Below are 21,619 nucleotides of genomic sequence, written 5' to 3'. Positions count from 1 at the left end.
GAAGAAGAAGAATAAGAAGAAGTTTCAAACTCGTCGATTAAAGTTAATACCCTTTTATCGTTACTTACGCTACCGTGATAAGTCACCTTTGGGGTTGTTAAATCATTCGACTCTCGATTTTATTATTCTTTTTATTTATTGTTTTTTTTTATCTTTCTTTTTTCTTTAACCTCCTTTTATTTTCCGACATATATTTTTTGTCATATTTTTTCTTTTCTTTTCTTTTTTTTTTCTTTTTTCTTTTACTCGTACGTTTAGTTTTTCAGCTTATATTTATTGTTCTCACGTAAAATTTCTCGAAAGATAATGAGATTCATTTCTAAATAAATATGCATATCTTAACTCCCTCGAAGTAAATGTGCTATTAATTTATCTATTCAACGATTTTTTTTTCTTTTCTGTTTTTCTCTCTCTGTTATTTTTTTTTTTTTAATTTTTTTTCCGTCAACTCGATCGAAAAAACATCTCAATAGAATGTCATAAATTTTATTGGAAAAATACGAAGGAGGAATTAAAACGTTTCTCTGTCGTATAAAAAGTATGAAAACTTCCTATTTTTTTTTCTTCCTTTTCTTCTTCTTCTTTTTTTTTTCTTTCTTTCTCCCTATAGAAATAGAACGAATCATGATTTACGATTTCTCTTCGCATTATAAATTTCCTTTCGGTTCAGATTTCTATCGGCGATCCTATCGCTTTTTCATAAGTTGTCGATTAATAAATAATTATCGACGACGATTCGTAGGGACAGAGTCAAACAGAAAGATTTAAATAAATGTTCGATTTGTTTATATTCAAAATGAAATTATCATCTAACATTTAACACGTATTTCGAGTTTCTGTCTGTATCACAGGTTTTCATTTTAATAGATATTAAATACATAAATCGTAAATTGATATTATAAAGCGATACTTTTCATTAATTAATCGAATCAATAAAGAAACGTGCGCAAAAATATATTAGAAAATGTACCACTATCGATTGTATGTTAAATTTTCTAGATCTTTACGTAAAGAAAACGATGTATCTCTTCTTCTTTAATATTTTTTTTTCTTTCTCTTTATTTCTTTCTTTCTTTTTCTTATTTCTTCGTACGAAAGAGGATGATTTTGTGTCACGTGCCGACGTTAAAAATAATAACTGGATAACTGCATAGATGTACCTATTTACTTGTTTGTCACTTTTCATTGATTCCAAGTCTAACACGATCCTAACGAGGAAACTCTTGAAAACGATTTTAAACTTTCTTGCTATTTTTTCTCATCCTTGCGTCTTGAAAACAAACTGTGATACCTTCCACAATGTTTGTAAGATGGAAAAGTACGATAGCGAGTATTCGAGATATTTATTTCTCTCAACGAGTTTTCTTTTTGGTGTCAGTGTCGTTGGTGTCGTCGGTGTCGTCGTCGTCGGGAAAGGCTTTTCTTACTTGAAAAACGATACCAAGCGTAACGCTGTTGGTTGCTACCTTGTTTGTCCTGTACTTTTACTTCTTTTGTATACGTACCATGGGGCTTTTATTTTTCAACCTAGCACTTGTCGTCCCTCTCTCTCTTTTTTCTCTTTTTTTCTCTCTCTTTCTCTCTCTTTCTCTAGGGACAAAAGCTTTTTCAAAGGGTTTTCTTTAACGTGCTACGATAGCGTTATTACTACATAAAACCACATTTTTATTTCCCTGAAATATTAATAGTTAGACGACGACGAATTTATTCTTATTACTTTGTTAAATAATATAATTTCGTTCTTAAATTATTAACAATATTTTTATATTGATCTTGATATCGCATTTTCAGAATTGTTCGAAATATCTTATAAGATACTTGAAATATTCCATTCGTTACGATCGGATTTTACTTATAATTAGTATAAACCTATTGTTCCTCTTAAGTATAAATATTTTCTACTGTTTTACGTAAACCTATTCTTAATCGCGTTAGTTTCAAACGAGAAAGAATTCGAGCTCGTTGATATCTATGGGTTTCGACACCTGTTGCTCGGTAAAGTAAATTATATATATATATATACACACACATATTCACACACACACATATATATATACATCAAAAATATATTGGTTGAGCCGAGTCATAAAAGAATATATGTAGATGTTACAAGCACCATTACACGGCTACCGGTTTCAATGAAGTGCTTTCTGTGAAAGTATAAAAGTTACACATTATTAGTAAGTACCATTGTTAAGTAAATCGAGATATTCGTAGAGTTTGGTCTTCAAGGATCATTCAGTTCCATTTAATTGATAAAAGAAAAAAGTTTATAAAATAATACGGAAGTAGTACGAACATCGAGATTCATTAAATTTTCAACGAACTCTTATTTTTACATACACGTCTACTCGCAGATAACGTGCACATATACCACAAAGTGTAACCATATAATATACATATATTCGTATAAAAAATATATATATATGTGTATGTATGTAATGTAAACATACATTCTTTCTTTCTTCTACTTCTTTCGTTTGCATGTCATATATGCTGTCCTATATTTTTATTTTTGTTTTTTTTTCTTTCTTTCTATTTTTTTTTTTTTACTGGTATAAGTCCACTTCACATTGTTTCAAGATTTTTTACTATATGCATTTTAACGTATGCATTTAAATATATTGTTAAACGTCAAAAAGCTTGTTTGCCATATTTAAGGAGACATAATATGTTTGGTTTTTTAATGTAACCATTTTAATGAATATTCTTTAAAGGAAATCTTTTTTTTTTAATTAATCGCAAGTAGATCACTTGGAAAAATAATGAATTGTTAAAATTGTTGAATGTGATTAAATTTATATTTTAAATTTTTAATCGAAGTAGACATTTCTTATTTGTTTTTTTTTTTTTTTTCATTTTAAAATCATAATAAGAAAAAAGAAGCTGTATTATTGAATGTAAAAATACATTCGATAAACTGAGTCTGAAAATAATAGTATTGTAATAAGTTTAATAAAAATAAAAAAAAAAAGAAAAGAACTTTTTAAAAATATTACAGCTCGTGCGCGCGTGTGTGTGTGTGTGTGTATGAATATATATATATATATGAATATATAATAAAGAGTTTTGCTAACACAACTAATGAATTCATTCATCCATGCAAATGGGCTTTTACCAGTTTAACAAGAAAAAAAGAAGATAGAGAGAGAAAAAGAAAAGAAAAACCATTTATGTAATCTCATTTAACAGCCAAACTTCTTTTGACTAATTCATGAGGATATTATACTGTATTTACTTTGCTATTATAAATATAAATAGTGTGTATCTCTCTCTCTCTCTCTCTCTTTCTTTTTCTCCATCTGTAGCTGAAACTGAATAATTACCTAACTTTGACTCATTTGTTTTCGGAGTTGAATTTACATCATTCTAAAAAAAAAGGGGGAAAGAAAAAAGAAAGAACAAGTTATATAGAAAAAAAAAAAAAATATATAAGAATTGATTTTACATTTATTATAAGATACGATAAAAAATAGATGTTTTCGTTTTGTTTGAAATAGAAACATTTTGAAAATTGGTATACACATATAACATTCACATTGATGTACGCAAGTCGAAAGCTTATTTTCTTACAGGCATACTCTCATGTGTATATACTTATGGGTTTTCTTTTGCTCATCCACATTTAACAGTCGGAAAGTATTTTCATGGATAAAGTTATTTCGCGGAGGAAAATATGATTATATGTGTATGTACGTACGTACGTATGTATTTGTATGTATGCACTAGATCATATAGAAGGCCACCTACGGTGGACAAATAATAATCCGACGTCGATGATTAAACGATTGTTTCTTTATCGTATATAAACGAATCAATGAAAATAAATGATTATTCCTTTCGATGAAATTAAATCGTGACGTTTGTGTAATTAAATTAATTCAAGATTTTTTTTTATTTTCCCTCTTTAATTTTGGATAAAGCATAAGACGTAGATAAAAAAAAAGATGAGAATAAGATTTTATGATATAAAATAGAAAAAAGAAAAATGTTTCGATTGAATACTTTATACAAGTGTTATTTATGTTATAATAAAAAAAAAAAAAGGGAGAAGGATTAGTACTGTACAATATTATTACATAATGTTTGTTTGTTCAAATATAAAATATATTAAAGATTTTCGTCCGATATAACTAGCTAGTTATTTATCTATATATAAATTATCGATAGATACATACGTCGACATTATTTATTTGTCCAAACCAATATCTACGAATAAAAAATATTTTCAATAAATAAACGCGATTTTATGTATCGTATATAAATCTCATGAGAAAGAGAAAGAGGGAAGAATCGAATTGTTTCTACTTAAGTATCTCGTATACACGGGACATGTGTGTATATATATATATACGTACATATGCGATACCGCAAGATATTATATATAAGCGTAATTTACATACATAGATAGGTGTCCGAGAAGGCTTCGTATTCAGAACGCGTAGTCAACGTTGTAAACTGAAATTTATACTTGACAGTTCCTGTCGAGTATTATTCCCATCTAATAGGATGAAAATCGTTTGAATAATTTAGCCAGATACGACGTGTATCTATTTGTAATAACATCAAAAATGAATATATGACTCGAGGAGGCCCTTTATTCGTTGCTATATAACGTTTCATTATAGATTCAATATACGATATTAATTCTGATATTAATTTTCTTTTGTATTAACTAGGATGCGGAACAATAGGATACATATATGTACGTATGTGTTTCATAATTATTATATATATTTTTACGAAATACACGTATTATATATATATCTTATGTGTGTACGTACATACGTAAGATGATTTATAGTTCTATTTAAAGCTAAGATCAAGGTATGAAAGGGAAATATTAACTTAGTTGACATGTTTCGCATAAAGTCACTGCTAGATACTCGGAATAGAAAATGAAAGGAAAAGGAGAAATGTACCTCGTTAAATCTTCTTTATTACTATGAAAGAAAATTCGAGAAAGAGAGAGAGAGAGAGAGAGAGGAGGGGGGGGGAGGGAAGAGATAGAGATAGAGTGAGAGAATGATATGACGTCAAGATTAATTGATTTCTGTTCCACAAGAAGATAACATTTATCTTTATTTCTCTCTAGTCGAGTTCATATATATATATGTATATATGTATGTATGTATGTATGTATAGTATATGTGTGTGTATTTGATCTTAGTCGGTTTGCTTTTCTGATTTCTTCGTTGACCTGTACCACCGTCGAAAGGTTTTCTTTTTTCTTTCCTTTCCTTTCTTTTTCTTTCTTATTTTCTTTTTTTCCCTTTCTTTTTCTTTTTTTCTTCTCGTATCAATCCCATCATTATTTATTTCTCTTATTCGTGTACATAAATAAAAAAGAAAAAAATCGTCGAATTAATCTTAGAATTACTCAACCCATCGTATATCTTCCAATTTGATAACTTCCTTACTATTACAATCAATAATCAAACATAGTGGAATCTAAAATTTTCATTTGATTTAGAATCGGATAAATATTTAATGCCTACGAAAACATTGCGTTCGTTTGTATTGTACGCAGTCTAAAGCGAGAAAAGAAAATGAAGGAGAAGACGAAGAAGAGAAAAGAAAATGAGATCGGTCCGATCGAATTCGATTTGTAGTTTGATCGACTTTTCCATTTTTATTTTCCTTTTTTTTTTCCTTTTTTCTTTACTTTTTTTTTATGTACACGAAAAGCACGACAATAATCAGATATCTGCATACGTGTATATTTCACGGCAGACGGTCAAGGCCAATTTAATACGAATACACGATCGTGATCGTTACATCGCGACGTTTCATCTTGTGGTTATCCTTCACTGTATTATCAATTGTTCGAACGATTACGATTACGAACACACGAGGGATCCATTGTAACACGCGAGTTTCGTATTTGACTGATATATATATATATATATATATATATATATATATATATATATAATAACTGTGAATGTAATAATAAAAATGAATAAGGCAAGTTAAATATATTATATACATATATATTTGTGTATGTATGTGTATATATATAAATATATTATGGATTGATTATAAGTGATCAATATTGATATTATAAATAATGATAAAGAAAATCGGACATTATCATAAATTTCGATGTAAGATTGCACGTGTATTTCTCTCTCTCTCTCTCTTTCTCTCTCTCTTTCTATTCCTTCTTCTTCTTTATCTTTTTTTGTTTTTTATAATTAATATATTACAGTGATCGATTTTGTTCGTCATTATTCATAATATGCGTATTAATCATTCTATCTATAGCAACGTATACATTATGTACTAGTGTTAATGAAGTCATAACTTATTCTATATTGCAAAGTATAATTTATTTTATAAAACGACGAACACGTTATAATCGTCGCATTAATTACTTTTATCTATGAAAGGTGCGAGTTATTTGCATGAGTAAAAACAAAGTTATCGATCTTATCGTAGTTAACGTTAAAAGAAATGTATTTTTTTTTTCTCTTTTATATTTCTTCCTTTTTCTCTCTCTTTTTCTTTATCGTTCATTACGGTCATTACCGTCCGATAACATTTATTATTTTCTTCCATTTTTTTAAATAGGAAACTGAAGTTATATTTATTTATAGTTTTATATATATATACATAAATCTAAATATAAATGTGGCTTAGTTATTTTTTTCTGTCTCTCTTTCCTTCTTTCTTGCTTTTTTCTCTCACAATTCTTTTTACACGAATGGTATTCACATTGTAGGTACTCGGCGAATATCTATGGTGTTATCAAGCGATATTTTACAAGAGAGAAATTAATGTTTCACTCCTAGCAAGGCTGTATGTATGTATGTACACACATCGTATGCTTTTCTGGCCATTTGCCACGCTCGTAAATTCTATTTTCATAACCAAACTCCTTCGTACATTTCGTTAGTCGAACAAAGAAGTTAAAGATGGGTATCTCCGTTAGCCAATGTTCTTGTAATAGTATGTACCTAACTTTTCGCAGTTAAGTTTCATTTGTCCTATCAACGAACGATATAATTTTCGACGTCGAACATTTTTATTTCGGAAAATCTAATTTTCTCGGTTTTGGCGACGCGCTTTTAGTTATTTAACAACGAACGACTCATTCTCGCTCGTCCATACTCCCATCTATATCTATTTTTATCTACGTTTTTCTTAGTCATTCTGGAATTCGCGATATTTTAATGAGTATTACCCGTTAGATGACGTTCAATGAAATCGGAAATCTTTCGTGCAGTTTTTTTATTTCTGTGCTTGTTAGTTCGAAAGTACAAATAGGAGTCTTTTGATCTCTTGACGTTTATAAAAAGAAGAAGAAAAAGAAGGCAAAAGAAAAGTAGAAGAAATATATTTATATATATACATAGAAAAAGATAGAGAGAGAGAGAGAGAGAGAGAGAGAGAGAGAGAGAGAGAGAGAGAGAGAGCGAGAAAGAGAGAGAATAAACACATACACACACATACACTTATAAAAAAAGCAGAGATTTCTGACAAAATTTTTACTCGCTCGATGAAAGCGTTTTTTAAACACGCGTTCGCGATTCTAAAGACCGACGTGATAACAAACACTTTCAACGAAAGCTTACTGTTCGGATAAGGATAAGCAACTTGAATAGTACCTCAGGGCAAAAGTGTTTCTATAACTTTCACGTTAAACAGTCAGAAAACTCTCTCTCTCTTTACCTTCCTTACCATCTCATCCTCGCGCATTCTTTCAACCCTCTCGTTTCCTTCTCCTCCTTTCAATGATTTGGAAACTTTTCTCGTTAGTTTTTGTTCGAAACGTCCTGCTAAAATAAAACCAATTATCTTCGTCCTTTCTTAGACCATTTTTTATTTTGTGGAATTCTTTCTTTTCTTTTTCTCTTTTCTTTTGGTTTTTTATTTGTTCAATGTTGTTAATTTTACAATATTGTACAGACGTTAGTATATATCGGCAAGGATCAATAATAATCTATTAGCTGTTGATATTCTCAGATCGTCGATACAGATGTCCTTATTAACTGGTCATTGTGGTAAACGTTAGATTGATATTCCAAAGTCGTGGTCAACGGGTAATCCGTCAGTGGTTAGCAAATTGCCAGATGGTACTTGGAATGGCCGCAAATTTCCTCCTATGATATATTTCCTATTTGCAAAAGCTTCCGATGACAAATCTGAAAGATGACAATTTCAACCTGATATTATCTAACAAGTGTTATTTAATAATTTCGTTTTCCTTTCATTTACATTTTTCTTTCTTTCTCTTTTTTTTTTTTTTATACACGTCTTTTATACACGTTTATAATCGTCGAAATTATTTAACTTTTAATGTTTCTCAATAAAGTACATTGGATCTCTTTAAAAAAAATATTTACGTATAAGAACAATTCTTGATGATCGATAAAAGTTGTAGATTATAATTAACGAAGGAAAAATGTTTTTTTTTTTTTCAATTTTTTTCATTTCTTTTTTTCTTCTTTGTTTCTTTTTAATTTATGATTGAAAAAGATAAATGAAAGCTGAAGTTTTATATCGAGTAAAACTAACGTAAGATAATATTTTTCATTATTAGGAAACGAAAGCGAACGCACAAATCCTTTCAAGCTATCTCTCTCTTTCTCTCTGTCTTTCTCTCTGATCTCGGAAGTTAACTTATTGTTTCACGGTAGACGTACGATTAGTTTTTCGAACGGCAGAACGACGGCACGACGGGTCTCATTTTAACGGAATGAAAATTAAATCGATTTGTTTCTCGACGAGGAAGAAGGGATCTAAGCTAAATGGGATTCGTAACGGGAGCATGGAAAAATTAGAACGAAACCTCCTCATCTTTCTTTTCTTTCTTACTTCTTCTTCTTCTTCTTCTTCTTTTTCTTCTTCTTCTTCCTTCTTCGCCCTCCATCGCCCTTTCCGTCTACTCTAATATCGCAACCAAAACACTGAATCGAAGAGAATTATAGTCGTTGAATGTGTCACCCAATTCTTAAAAATAAACTGTGTCTTAAAAATAAAACGAAATGTCGAGAATGAAATTCGTCCGAAGTATATCGCTTATCCTTCTTTTTTATTTAGCTAGCTTATCGGTGAAACGCGTCTTAAAAAAAAAAGAAGAAAAAAGAAAGAAATTAAAAAAGAAGGAAAAAAATATATAAAAGAAAAGAAAAGAAGAGGAGGGAGGAAAAGCAAAAATGGAGGAATGAAAATATATATATATATATATTCTATCTAATATTCCATAGCACGGCTCTGTTACGAACGAACGATATTTCAATAACTATCTCGACGGTAAAGTCGTCGCATGCATTCGATGAATCGATAAATTCTTCAATAACGATTTACGTTGCCCCTTTTGTTTCAGGCTTCAAGGGAGCTCGAGGATATCGTCCTAGCCTGTTCCGTATTTAATTCCATCATCAATATGGATGCGCAAACTGAGGTACATTGTTTTGAATTGATTTTATTAATGCCTAGATATGTATATTGAATTGATTCTATTAGCAATTCGTTGGTGTAATATGAACGTGTAATATTCTTCTCCTTTCTTGATATCATTATTATCAATACAATAACAAATCGGCTTTGATCGATATATATATATATATATATATATATATATATATATATATGTATGTAATTTATCGATGGCGGCAGTAGGAAGGAAGAGGAGGGGGAAAGAAGTTGCGAATCAATGAAATTATTTTTCAAATGAAATATTATTGAGGGTTATAAGTTTTACAATATAATATTATAATCTTGGGGATGCGTAAATTTTCATGAAAATTTCTTAAGGTACCGGTTCTGATATTATATTTAATAAAATACGATTTGGAGATAAAATTTATGTATGCGTGTGTGTATATATATATATATATAATATATATATATATACATATATGTATATATATATATATGTATAATCGAATAGTTGCGTGATCGCCCATTGGATTGTATGAAACGTTGCGTTTATAACTCACAATTATATGGCGTTAAAGCCATTTTGAAATTATTGCATTTCATCCGATTAAATACGGAATTTATCATCCTTTCGCATAATAAATTCTTTATAACGTCGAGTATTACTTGCTGACGCGTATTTTCCTATGTGAGTCTGTATATCGTTCGGGGAAAAGAAAAAAAGAAAAAAAAAGGAAGAAAAAATAGAGAGAGAGAGAGAGAGAGAGAAAACGAAAAAAGTTAAAAAATTTTTAATCATTGTCAGTACGATTTCTATAATAGATTGGTTGAAATAAATTTACCTGGAAATAAATCATTAGATCGTGAATTTAAGGTAGCTGAGGTCGTGTTGAGACAAATGAACTATTTGTTATTTCTGATAAAATTTGATAAAGGTGAATAATAATCATGTAGGTGGTAGATACGTATGCAATTTATAATTTATATCAATAATTCATTACTATGCACTGTAGATAAGTAAAGATAACCTTAAAACAACCGTGACGTCGAAAAGTAAATTTGAAAATACACACGACGACATAGCTATTTGTTTCGTTTAAAGTACTTTTTTCCTTTCTTTTCCTTTTTTCTTTTGTTTTTTTTTCTTCTTGCACTTCTAATCGCGATCCTTTGTATCCGTTAGCGTTGATCGACGAGCTTACTAGGATTTATTCATGCATAATAAGGACGTGGGTTTATATTAAACTCATGATTAACCGTTAGAAAGAAAAGAGAGAGAGAGAGAGAGAGAGAGAGAGAGAGAGAGAGAGAGATATGAGCAAAGTCAATTTAGTAAGAGTTGACTTTAATTTTAATATTATATTATACGACAAATATCCCCCTCTCTCTTTCATCCCCTTCCCTATTGTTTCGCATTTTGCATCATTATATTTTATTCTCGTTAATAAGTCGATGCATTTATTAATCCGATTAGATTTATTAACCGACTAGTAACATAATGGCATACAACTAATCCTAACGCATCTGCTTTCGATCTATATCTACCATTAAGTCGGATGTAATAAATCTTCTGAGTGGAGATCTTAAGCGATAACGGTGTATATGAACAGTGAAAATATTCGTATTATAAATCATTTCGAATAGTTACCACGGGTGTGTTACCTATGCTAATCTCGAGAGCAAAGTGTCGGACTATTTTCGTTTGAGATCGTACGGATTGAAAATTTCTTTGGTTTCCTTTTTTTTTTTTTTCTTTTTCTCGTTCTCTTCTTTTCTGCTTATAAAAGTTTCCCCCGCGAGGAGTTTCTGAGTAACGTTGGAACGCGAATGTCGGCCAAGAAGAATAAACATACGATATTGGACGTATAAATAAAAAGAAAATACATAAATTAGGTTAATGGTAATAAATTAAGATAAAACATATATAGAAAGAAGAAAGCGAAGGTGGTAAAATATATAAATAACGAGGATAATGATCTTTAACAAATATTATCCGTTCGAAATAAACCGAATGGATGAATTTAATAAGGAATATTTAATCAGAAATTCTCGGGTGTATTCTCGTGGTACCGTAACATTGATAAATCGTAACATCGAAAAAGTCTTTACGTTTAATGTTATATCGAGGTTGATACATGTTGTAAACACTTTGGTGCACCCGTTCGATGTTCGTTCGAGCACGATAACGCCTCGAATTGTTGTAGACAATGAGTGTAACCGGTGATGATCGTAGCTGACGGCTAACGGGATTGACCGATCAGCCGGTAGATAGGTACGTCTGCCTTCCGTTAATAACATCCTTGTTCGAAGTAATGTTCTATAAGCCAAAAAGCTTTCGAGGAAGACTCTAAATTGATTATTACATTATTTATTAGGAAACGATCTATCGATACGCTTAATCGATGATAATTGCTTTATTACAAACAGATCTATGAATTGATAAACTTCTATAATATGCATTATAACATGTCTATACATTTTATTTCAATTTAATCGTGTTTGTTAGTTCGTTAATTAAATTAGAAAATAGAAGCAAACGATATCCATGATATTCAACGCACACCTAACAGAAATTATATATCTTTTTAATTTAATACTTGAGTATTGTCGCTTAACAAACGTCGCTTATCGATATATGTATTCGAATCACATTATTGGTAAATAGAAAGATCCAATTACGTATAAATAGAATTGAGATAGTGTAACCATTGATTTACTCTTAATGTATACATGTAATATTTGATATAGCTATGTAGTTATACGTGATACTTCATTTATTTATCATTACTTTGATATTGATAAGAGCTCTTGGAAATTTCTACGATGTTTGTATGTTTGTATTTACGTATGTAAATTATAATGTTCATTGCTGTTGGGATACGCGTTTTAATTTAATCAAATTATTTATTGCCGGTTATTTTTTTGGATTATCTCGTATTCCAGTTATAATTAATTGTGGGAGAAGGGAGGAGTGGGGGAGAGGGGAGGTTAAAAAATAGATCGTAGATCACATCAAAGTTGTAACTTAATTTCGTCGACGTATATATATATATATATATATATATATATATATATATATAATTACATATATACAATGATATTTTTTTCTTTTTTCTCCTTCGTACAATCTCCTTGGTTAGTTATCACGTTCGTTTGTAGAAAGCACTGATCCGATATTATCATTTTTACAGCGGTTTGTTAGCTGTTATTATTTTCGTGATTAATGTGACTCGAAGGATCCGAAAATTTTCGAAAATTTCACTGGTCAACGTTGGATTATTTTTAATTAAACATGTTCCGTACGTTACGCCTTATGCATTATTTAATTAAATTTGCAAATTCTGTGTCTAATTATATCAGTTTCGGTAACAACGTCTAATTATAAAAGCTGCTAGTTCTGTTACATTTATTTTACGCTCGAAGAATGAAGAAATGTTGGGGATACGATAACTGCAAGATTTTTGAATATATATATATATATATATATATATATATATATATATATATATATATATTATTTGCTTTTCCTTATAGTTCTATAAATAATTTAACTTCATATAATTATATAAATTATAATTATATATATATATATACGCATATAATTTATTTTTTATAAGATAACTATTATCAATATTATATAAATATATAACATATAATATTTACAAAATATTATAAAATATAAAGCGATAACGGAGATGAAGATAGAATATATATTTTACGTTATCGATTTCTCTATCGTAGTATATCTATATATATACATTCGTTCTATCATTTCCTTGACATCCCTTTCTATTCTACAACGAAGTAGAGGCGAGAAGAATCCGAGGTTAACAAATGACTCTATAAATTATTCATCCCGTGGTTTCGGAAACCTCAGTATTGTTCCAAAAAACAGCTTGAACACTTTAAAACGTCGAGATAGAAATCATTCCGAGAGAGAGAGAGAGAGAGAGAGAGAGAGAGATGCGTGCATATTAAATGTGTCTTCCAGATATTTTCTTTTTTATTGAATATCATCTATCTAATCCAAGATTTTGCGAGAGATGTCATTTATGAGAGAGAAAGAAAGAGAAAGACACAGAGATCATTCGAAAATAAAAATAAAATAATAATAATAATAATAATAATAGAAAAAAGAAAGAAGATAAGAGAATTTGGTTGCATGATAAATTATAGATATGGGATATAATCTGACGTCAATACGTTCATACATAGTTCAAAGCAGTTCGTTGATCTATTAATAACGTAGATACATCGATGCATGCAATATGCCCAATAGACACGGTACATAACGTGTTCAAGTTTGTATATGTGTATATATAGATAGGTATTTACATAATATAAGTTTACTCACGCACATGGATAGTATGCGTGCGGATATCCAACAGTAATTTTATCACCGGAGGCAGGAAGGAAATGTTCTAGCTAGAACATTTAGTCATAGCAATGACTAAGATAATTATAAATATTAATTGGGTCAAGTAATCTAGAAACTTAGAAATTTTTAAAGTGACAAAAAATTTCTTTTAAACGTAGGACGATTCTTATATATAATATTGTGATCTTCGTTTTCTGAAACATTATCAATTCATGAAGTAATCCTTTACGTTATAAAATCATATGATTAAACTTACCTAAACGTAGTTCAATTATATTTATTTATAATTATTTTATAGATAATAATTTCATCGAATTAAATTTATTGAATTTGAAGTTATTGAGTGTTGATAATTTTTTGTATAGTTTGGCTCGATTAAAGTCGAAAGATGTATTACTTATTATAATGATGATGATGATGATATACTGATGAAACAAAAAAATATAATTATACGTACCGTTTCATGGTTTCATGCAATCAAATATTTTTTGAATTTCTTTTGAATAAACTTATCGATTCGCGTGTAAAAATAAAAATGATCGGAATAAGCCGTCACTACTTTTTTCTTTTTTTTTTTTTGATTTTTTTCTTTCGTTCTACTACAATTTTTTTGTAATCCTTTTTTTTTTATTTGTTTTCTCGTTCGATAGGACGATGCACATTTTCTTACGTAAGATTTCTTTTTGCGACGGTGATCGTTATGCAATCAACAACGACAAGTATTGCTCATCTTTTATACTTTTTATTATTTTTCTCAAATGAACGAAAAGGAAAGAATAAAAATAAATAAATAAATAAATAAGCGAATAAAAGTAAATAGATATGAAGAAAAATTATATTATAATATTTTCTTTCTGCGTACTATGGTCGTTATTGCGACTTATGGAAGTTACATTTCTTTCCTTTTTTTTCATTTTTTTTTAAATTGTAAAGATAACAAAAAGTGATTTATTATATGCACACCGTATATATAATACATACACACACACATATATATATATACATATATATTACGGACCAAGCGATTAATATCAGGACATTATGAATAATGACGAATAAAATAGAACACTGTAATAAATTTTAATATTGCATCTCTCATTTTTTTTTTAATAATTTCCTATTATTAATTTATTACAATGTCCAATTTTGTTTGTCATTATTCACATGTTATTAATTAATTAAACTGTCGATAAAATAGATATTGTATTATTTTTTATCAACGAAAAGAAAAAGGCATTTTAATTTTCTAATAATTTCTCGAAATATCGTACGAACGTTTGGCGATGCATAATGATGCCGCCTGCCACTTTATTGATCGGTGAGAGTGAAAAAAAAGGGAGAAAAGAAATTGAGAGTGCAAGAGGACAAGCACTATCGACTGAATGGAGGAGGATGATACGGCAGAAAAATGATAGAGAACTTTAGAATCCCTCCGGCGAACCTTGATTCTCCTTCCATTCATCGAGTTTATACTACCTCGAAAATAACGAGACACCGTAGTCACCTTTTCCGTGGTTTTTTATAATAACGTTAATAAATGTAAATTGACAACGCTTAAGGGTAAGAATCGTCCACGTTATTACACGTATATCCCTGTTTTTTCTCTCTTTCTTTCTTTCTTTTTTTTTCTTCTCTCTACATTCAGAAAAATTTGTAATCTGCGATTCTCCCCAAACGAATTCCCAACTTGATTCTCCGAGGTTAATTCAAACTATCTGTATCATTTCTGACGCGTTTTGAATTTTGAGGTTTGATGTAAAACAGATATCATGGTTTGAAGTTTATTATTATTATTTTTTTTATTTGCAAAGTTAAATAGCGTTTGTTCTTTTTTTATTTATTATTATTATTATTATTATTATTATTATTATTATTAAAGTTGTTTTTTTATAAATATTTGAATGTATCCAGTTAGATATAATACGCGGGCAAAAACAAAGAGCATCCTTTCTAAATTAGATTTGGACAACTTACAATTGGTTTTAGTGCTTACTCAAAATTTCTATTTTGGTGTTCTAATCATTATGAAACAATGCCGGGGCACGTTATACCGATTATAGTTATCCGATTATACTGAAGGATTTAAAATAAGCGCCTTGTTTAATGCTACCTCGTCCACTCAAAACGTCGTCGTCATTGTTATGCTAAATCTAATCGAGTTTAATTATTATTGGTTGAAAGTTTAAGAATTATTTTCTTTTTCTTTATGTGTGTGTGTGTGTGTGTGTGTGTGTGTGTGTACATATATTGGAAACGGAAAGTAAAAGAAAAATAATGGAAAAAAGGGTGTCTCTTCCTATCGGTAAAAGACGTCATTTAAGTACGTCGATAGATCGATTAATAACGGAAACCGATGGTCGAGCCAATTTGGTCAGGTTCTTTGTCATTGACTGTGACAATCGAGGGTGCGAGAATGAACGAACAATCATTCGCGGCTTTGCTCATGACACGAAACTGTTATCGATCGTGTTCGTAAAAGACTATAGTTACAGCGATGATGAACTATTTTTTTTTTGTTACTACTCCTTTCTTTTTCTTTCTTAATTTTTTCGTTGCTATACAATTTTTTTTCTGTCAAAATCTTGGTTTCACAAATTCGAGATGTTTAATTTAATTGTATTTTCTTCTTTTTCTTTCTTTCTTTTTTTCCTTTTCTTTCATAAAAGTCATTAAGGAATAATAATACGGTTTTTCAAGTTCGACCTCGTTCGCTGCATTCGACAAAAATTTTCTATTTCTTAAGAAATGGTTGTCGATAAATTTTTTTCAACATATCTGCAAGGTAAAGTAAAGAAGATTCGTTAATCTTACGTTTATAAACTCGATATATCGATTAATAGATTAGTGTGAAAGAAAGATCTTTCATTGATAAGATTTTCTCTCGTAGGAAGGACTTTAAGTTACTCTTTAAATTCAAGCTAATCAACGTATCTATTTATATATCCTATTTGCCACATTATTTTCATAGTCAGTAAAATTAAATAGAATGGTTTTCACAAGTTTAACATTATCTTGTTCCGTACGGTTTATACGATAATAATTAGAGACAGAGAGAGAGAGAGAAAGAGAGAGAGAGAGAGAGAAAAGAAGAGAATGAGTTCAGTTCAACGTTAGTTTTCTTCCTCATTCTCGAGAATCTAATTCCGTTTAATTAGATTCCATTTAGGTAAAGAGAATTTAATTATCAAAATATTGGAGCTGGACTAGTCTCTACGTGACAAGTGTTGAGACAAAATCGCAAGTAGATACTATTAATATGACCTGTAAGGCAAACGATAATAAGACATAATTATAATGTATTTATTTACGTACATATACATGTATATCATGTATATATGTACGCATATATTTATTTCGTTTCTTGCTCGACGAATTATTTACTTTCTACAAATATAAACTTTCCTTTACATGGTAGGATATAAGCTATAAGAATTTTTTATTTCATTCTATTATATTCTTTTTTTATTTCTTCATGTATTTTTTATGAACATAATATGAAACGATTCACTTATATAAAACAAAATTTCTATCGAGTAATAATAAATGAAATAAGAGTTGTGTTCGCGCGTAGAAAATTGAGATAAAAATTGAGAAAGGATTAATAATCGTAAAACGATCTTATCAAACGGAACAAAGGAAAGGGATTCCTTGGTTTCGTATTTAATTTCAATAGTCAACTCTAGTTGTCGTAATAGATAATATCTACGTATCTCGATATTTCTACGTATCTTGTTTCTTGTCAAGCTGGTTGTCTCGTAGAAATTTCATCGTTGATTCGTTGGATCACGAAAGATCTTAAGGATCTCGCAAAATAATGTCAATATTTATTTTCCCTTAACCGAGTAAAAATCGTTATTCGATCTATCGTTATTCTCCTAACTATTTCCATGTTTTCCTTTTATCGATCTAGTTCAACCAATTTACTCGTCGTTATTTTCGTAACCTTTAACTTTGCGGATACTAGTTTGCGGATGACCTTTCAACGGCACTTTGAAATTTCTTCTAACACTTCGAAGAAGATAGAGTTAAGCGATGCGGATAACGCTGAATACGAAGAAAACTTGCACTTTTTCTCTTTTATTAAATTGCTTAACTTTTAGAAACAACAGACTTGTTAACTGTCTTGTTGTATCGAACACCTGGTGTCGCCTCGAAAGAGAACGACAATCGTCTTTTCTTTTCTTTCTTTTCCACCTTTTTCCTCTCTCTCTCTCTCTCTCTCTCTCTCTCTCTCTCTTTCTCTTTCTCACTTTCTCACTTTTTTCTTCCTTCTCAGTTGAGAAGAACATCTTAAAAATCCCATGAAATATCTTTCATTTCTAATATCATCACTTCCGCGGATAATAATTATTGGATAATTTTTGTTGCTTTCCTTTCTTTTTCTCTTATTTTTTTCTCCTTCTCTTCTTTCCTTTTTTAAAACTTAAGCTTTGCTTCTTCTAGTGACGTCATAATAAAGAACATCGCCGTAAAAAAAAGAAAGAAAAGATTTGCACGCTGAGATACCTTGTCGGCGTTTCAACGGAGTGATGCCGTAATTTAATTAATAACGATACTGCGTTAGCAAGTTGGCATTCTTTTCTTAGGATCATCCTTTACCTCGTTGTCGCTTGTCTGTGCTTTAAATCCTTTTTATATTCGTTGTTCCTTTGAGAACGTGAATAATGAATTTTCAGATGATCCAAAGGGAAAGAATTAATTTTTATATACTGTTACTCTTATGGATCTCCAAGGATATAATACTGCGGAAATGCTCTTTTATATTTATATATATATATTATATAGGAAAAAAGAAACATTTTTCATGAAAATGTCGATGTATATAAAGGTTGTTTCCGTTGGACCGAAACGATGCTTGGGTAGTAATAGGGTCGATTTGTTATACCCCATGGACGTCATGAGGACTTTGGGATTGGATTTGTGATATTCGTGTCTTGCATAAAAGAGGAAAAGAGATAAAGGATAAGAGATAGATAGATAGAGAGAGAGAGAGAGAGAGAGAGAGAGAGAGAGAGAGAGAGAGAAATAATCGATTGTTTTTAGTGCAGCCATGTAACAATTTCAAGAGCTCTTTCGAACGAGAGTTTGTCCAGTTTGCGGTATCACCGATAATCTATCCGAATCGCAATCGTGATTCCACTCGATCGATTATTCTATGTGACTACATACTGTTCGTACAACGTACATACGAAAATGATTCGATTTATCGAGCGTCCATCTATGGATAAAAGAATAAAAAAAGAAACTAGAAGGATAAGACAACAAGATAAAAATGAGAAAAATGTAGGAAGAAGAAGAAAGATAAAAGTAATTAAGAAAGATTTATCGACGAAACTTTCTGCAAATGTTTATTCGTATAATATTGCGATTCCTTTTTTTTTTATTTTATTTTTTTATTTTATTCTGTTGTCTTTTTTTTTTTTTTTCTTTTTCTTTCTTTATTTCATTTTTTCTCTTCTCATTCGAATAAAATCTGGGAACATCACGTATCATTCTAAGATACGTACGAAGATACACGATTATCGATCAGACGTGTGCACACATATATGGACATTTTAATATAAGCTCGAGCAAGTTTCAGAATAGGATTCTTTATACTTTTGTAGGATGGGTGAATGCTACGAATAACATGAACAACGCGGATATATATTTATATATATATATATATATATATATATATATATATATATATATATATATATATATAAAGAAAAAGAAGAGAAAAGAAAAGAAAAGAAAAGGAAACGCAATATGAAGTTTATTTAATCAGAAAAAAGTGAAAATCTCATTTTCATTATATGAAATCTTGAAAGTGGAGAAAGACACAAAGAGAGAAACAGAAAGAGAGAGGTAATAAGAATAAAGAAGAACAAAAAAGAAATAATTATATTTAACCAACGATGAAATTTTCTCGCTCTATGTTAAAACGATATTGCACGCTCTGATGCCGTTCAGTTAAATTTGATATTGTGACTCTGTTAAAATCAAAATATTCGTGCGCTATCATCGGTACTCGTTTATTTATTATTCGTAAACATTCCCTTTTGAGCACGAACGAATTGGTTTCTATGCATGAAATTGAAAGAGAAGAAAAATTAAAAAAAAAAAGAAAGAAAAATAGAAAAAGAAACAAAAAAAAAAGAAAATAAAAAGAAAACGTAGCGATATAGCCTTTAACAAGATCACTATTAAAATCGATCATAGTCAATAGAATTGTTTTTTATTTTCGACGTTTCGATTTCTTTTTTTTTTTTTATTTGTCTACCAACTTGAAATATTGAATCTATTGCTTTTTTTATCGATAAAATTGTCGGTTTATGTATTTTCAAATTTGTATAAATATTTTCCATTAAAAGGAACGGCACGTACCGTCGTTGTTTGATGTATTTCGAGAGTATCTCGTTGGCCACTTCTCTGTTTATCGTTTGTCATAAACCACGATCAACCGACATCCTGTCATTCCCATAAAGAGCAGATCGACGGATTGACGAATGACCCTCATAAAAAAGCCGAACAGATCTACGAAGCGAGCTGCGAAATACGTCTTTGAATGACCGCATGATGACAGCTTCGTTTCATTTCTCGTTTCTCACATAATTCCTTCGGAAATCGATTATATATATATATATATATATATATATATATATATTTGTATGAAATGTTTGTATGATTGTGTGTGTGTGTATTCACAATCCACATAGCAAATACCGAATTTTGCTGAACCTCGGAATTTACGTAGGAATTCGTAGGTATCCACTGTTCTGCATGGTGTAAATAATAATGATAATAACAATAATGATGATGATGATGATGATGATGATAATAATAATAATAATAATAATAATAATAATAATAATAATAATAATATTTGATGAACGTTTTTATATTTAATCGTAAGAAAAAAGAATTGTTTTTTTCCACAACAAAAATTTATCTATATCGTATATATCTATACCTACGTACATAACTTCACTTCAATGATATATCAAAAACGCTTTTAGTATCGTGTACTTAATCTTTCAAAGACAATATTTTGTAACAATTATTGATTTTCGATATATCATGTATCCATGTAGTTTCGATTGGAAATGGAAAAAGAGAAATAAAAAAGGAAAAAAAAAAGAAAAAGAAAATCAGAAAAAAAACAAAAACAGAAATTTATTTTTTTACATAATTCAACAAAAGATCATTTGGTTAATCGTTAATGAGTTAAATTTCGAATACTTTTTCTGAAAGTTTTTTTTTTTTTGTACACCTTCACGGACAGACGCATAGAGATGTGTCATTTAAATTATTTAAAATTTTTTACGAACTTGTTTGACATTTAGAAATGTCAGAAAAAGAAAAAAAGAAGGAAAAACACTGTACACAGTTACCAATGAGTGCCACGGTGGCACACATGGATGACAGGTGTCGGAAGGTGAGTGCACCACCAACGATACGTACTTGACACAACGGTGATCTATTATACTCACGTGTGTTCGATTTCCGTCACTGTTATCGCATCCCGTACGGTTTCTACTTTGTCACGATTCTATTTTAATTTTTATGACAAGAAGAAACGGAGCTTTGGTATATGTTAGTATAAAAGAACAGAGAGAGAGAGAGAGAGAGAGAGGGAGGGAGAGAGAAAAGAAATGGTTGGATGTTTTACATGTGTGTGTGTGTGTGTGTATGTAATGTAAATTTTAATACTTAATAAAGAAAGATACAAGTTCTGGAAACGTAGAATGACTTTAACTTTTACCGTGACCTAAGACGATGTTCAAGGATTCGCCATAAAAATTTGTTGAATAATTAAGGTTACATAAGAATTATTTATTTTTACGAAGGATATGCACGCTACCTGAACGA

The 21,619-nt window shown here is 29.8% G+C and overlaps 1 protein-coding gene across 7 annotated transcripts in view; it reads left to right on the top strand.

Moving 5' to 3' along the window:
- Positions 1-21,619, top strand: part of LOC127071363 (calcitonin receptor-like) — a 100,002-nt gene that overhangs the window by 7,989 nt on the left and 70,394 nt on the right. For all 7 annotated transcript variants that reach the window (XM_051010557.1, XM_051010555.1, XM_051010559.1 and 4 more), the window contains one exon: positions 9,332-9,409. In XM_051010557.1, the coding sequence (XP_050866514.1) occupies positions 9,392-9,409 (18 nt within the window). In that variant the 5' untranslated portion in view covers positions 9,332-9,391. The remainder of the gene's footprint in view (positions 1-9,331; positions 9,410-21,619) is intronic.

The sequence above is a fragment of the Vespula vulgaris genome, chromosome 21 (genome assembly GCF_905475345.1).
Source record: "Vespula vulgaris chromosome 21, iyVesVulg1.1, whole genome shotgun sequence".
In the NCBI taxonomy this organism is placed as follows: domain Eukaryota; kingdom Metazoa; phylum Arthropoda; class Insecta; order Hymenoptera; family Vespidae; genus Vespula; species Vespula vulgaris.
The sequence above is the reverse complement of the archived record's forward strand: the minus strand, read 5'-3'. Positions and strand labels throughout refer to the sequence as shown.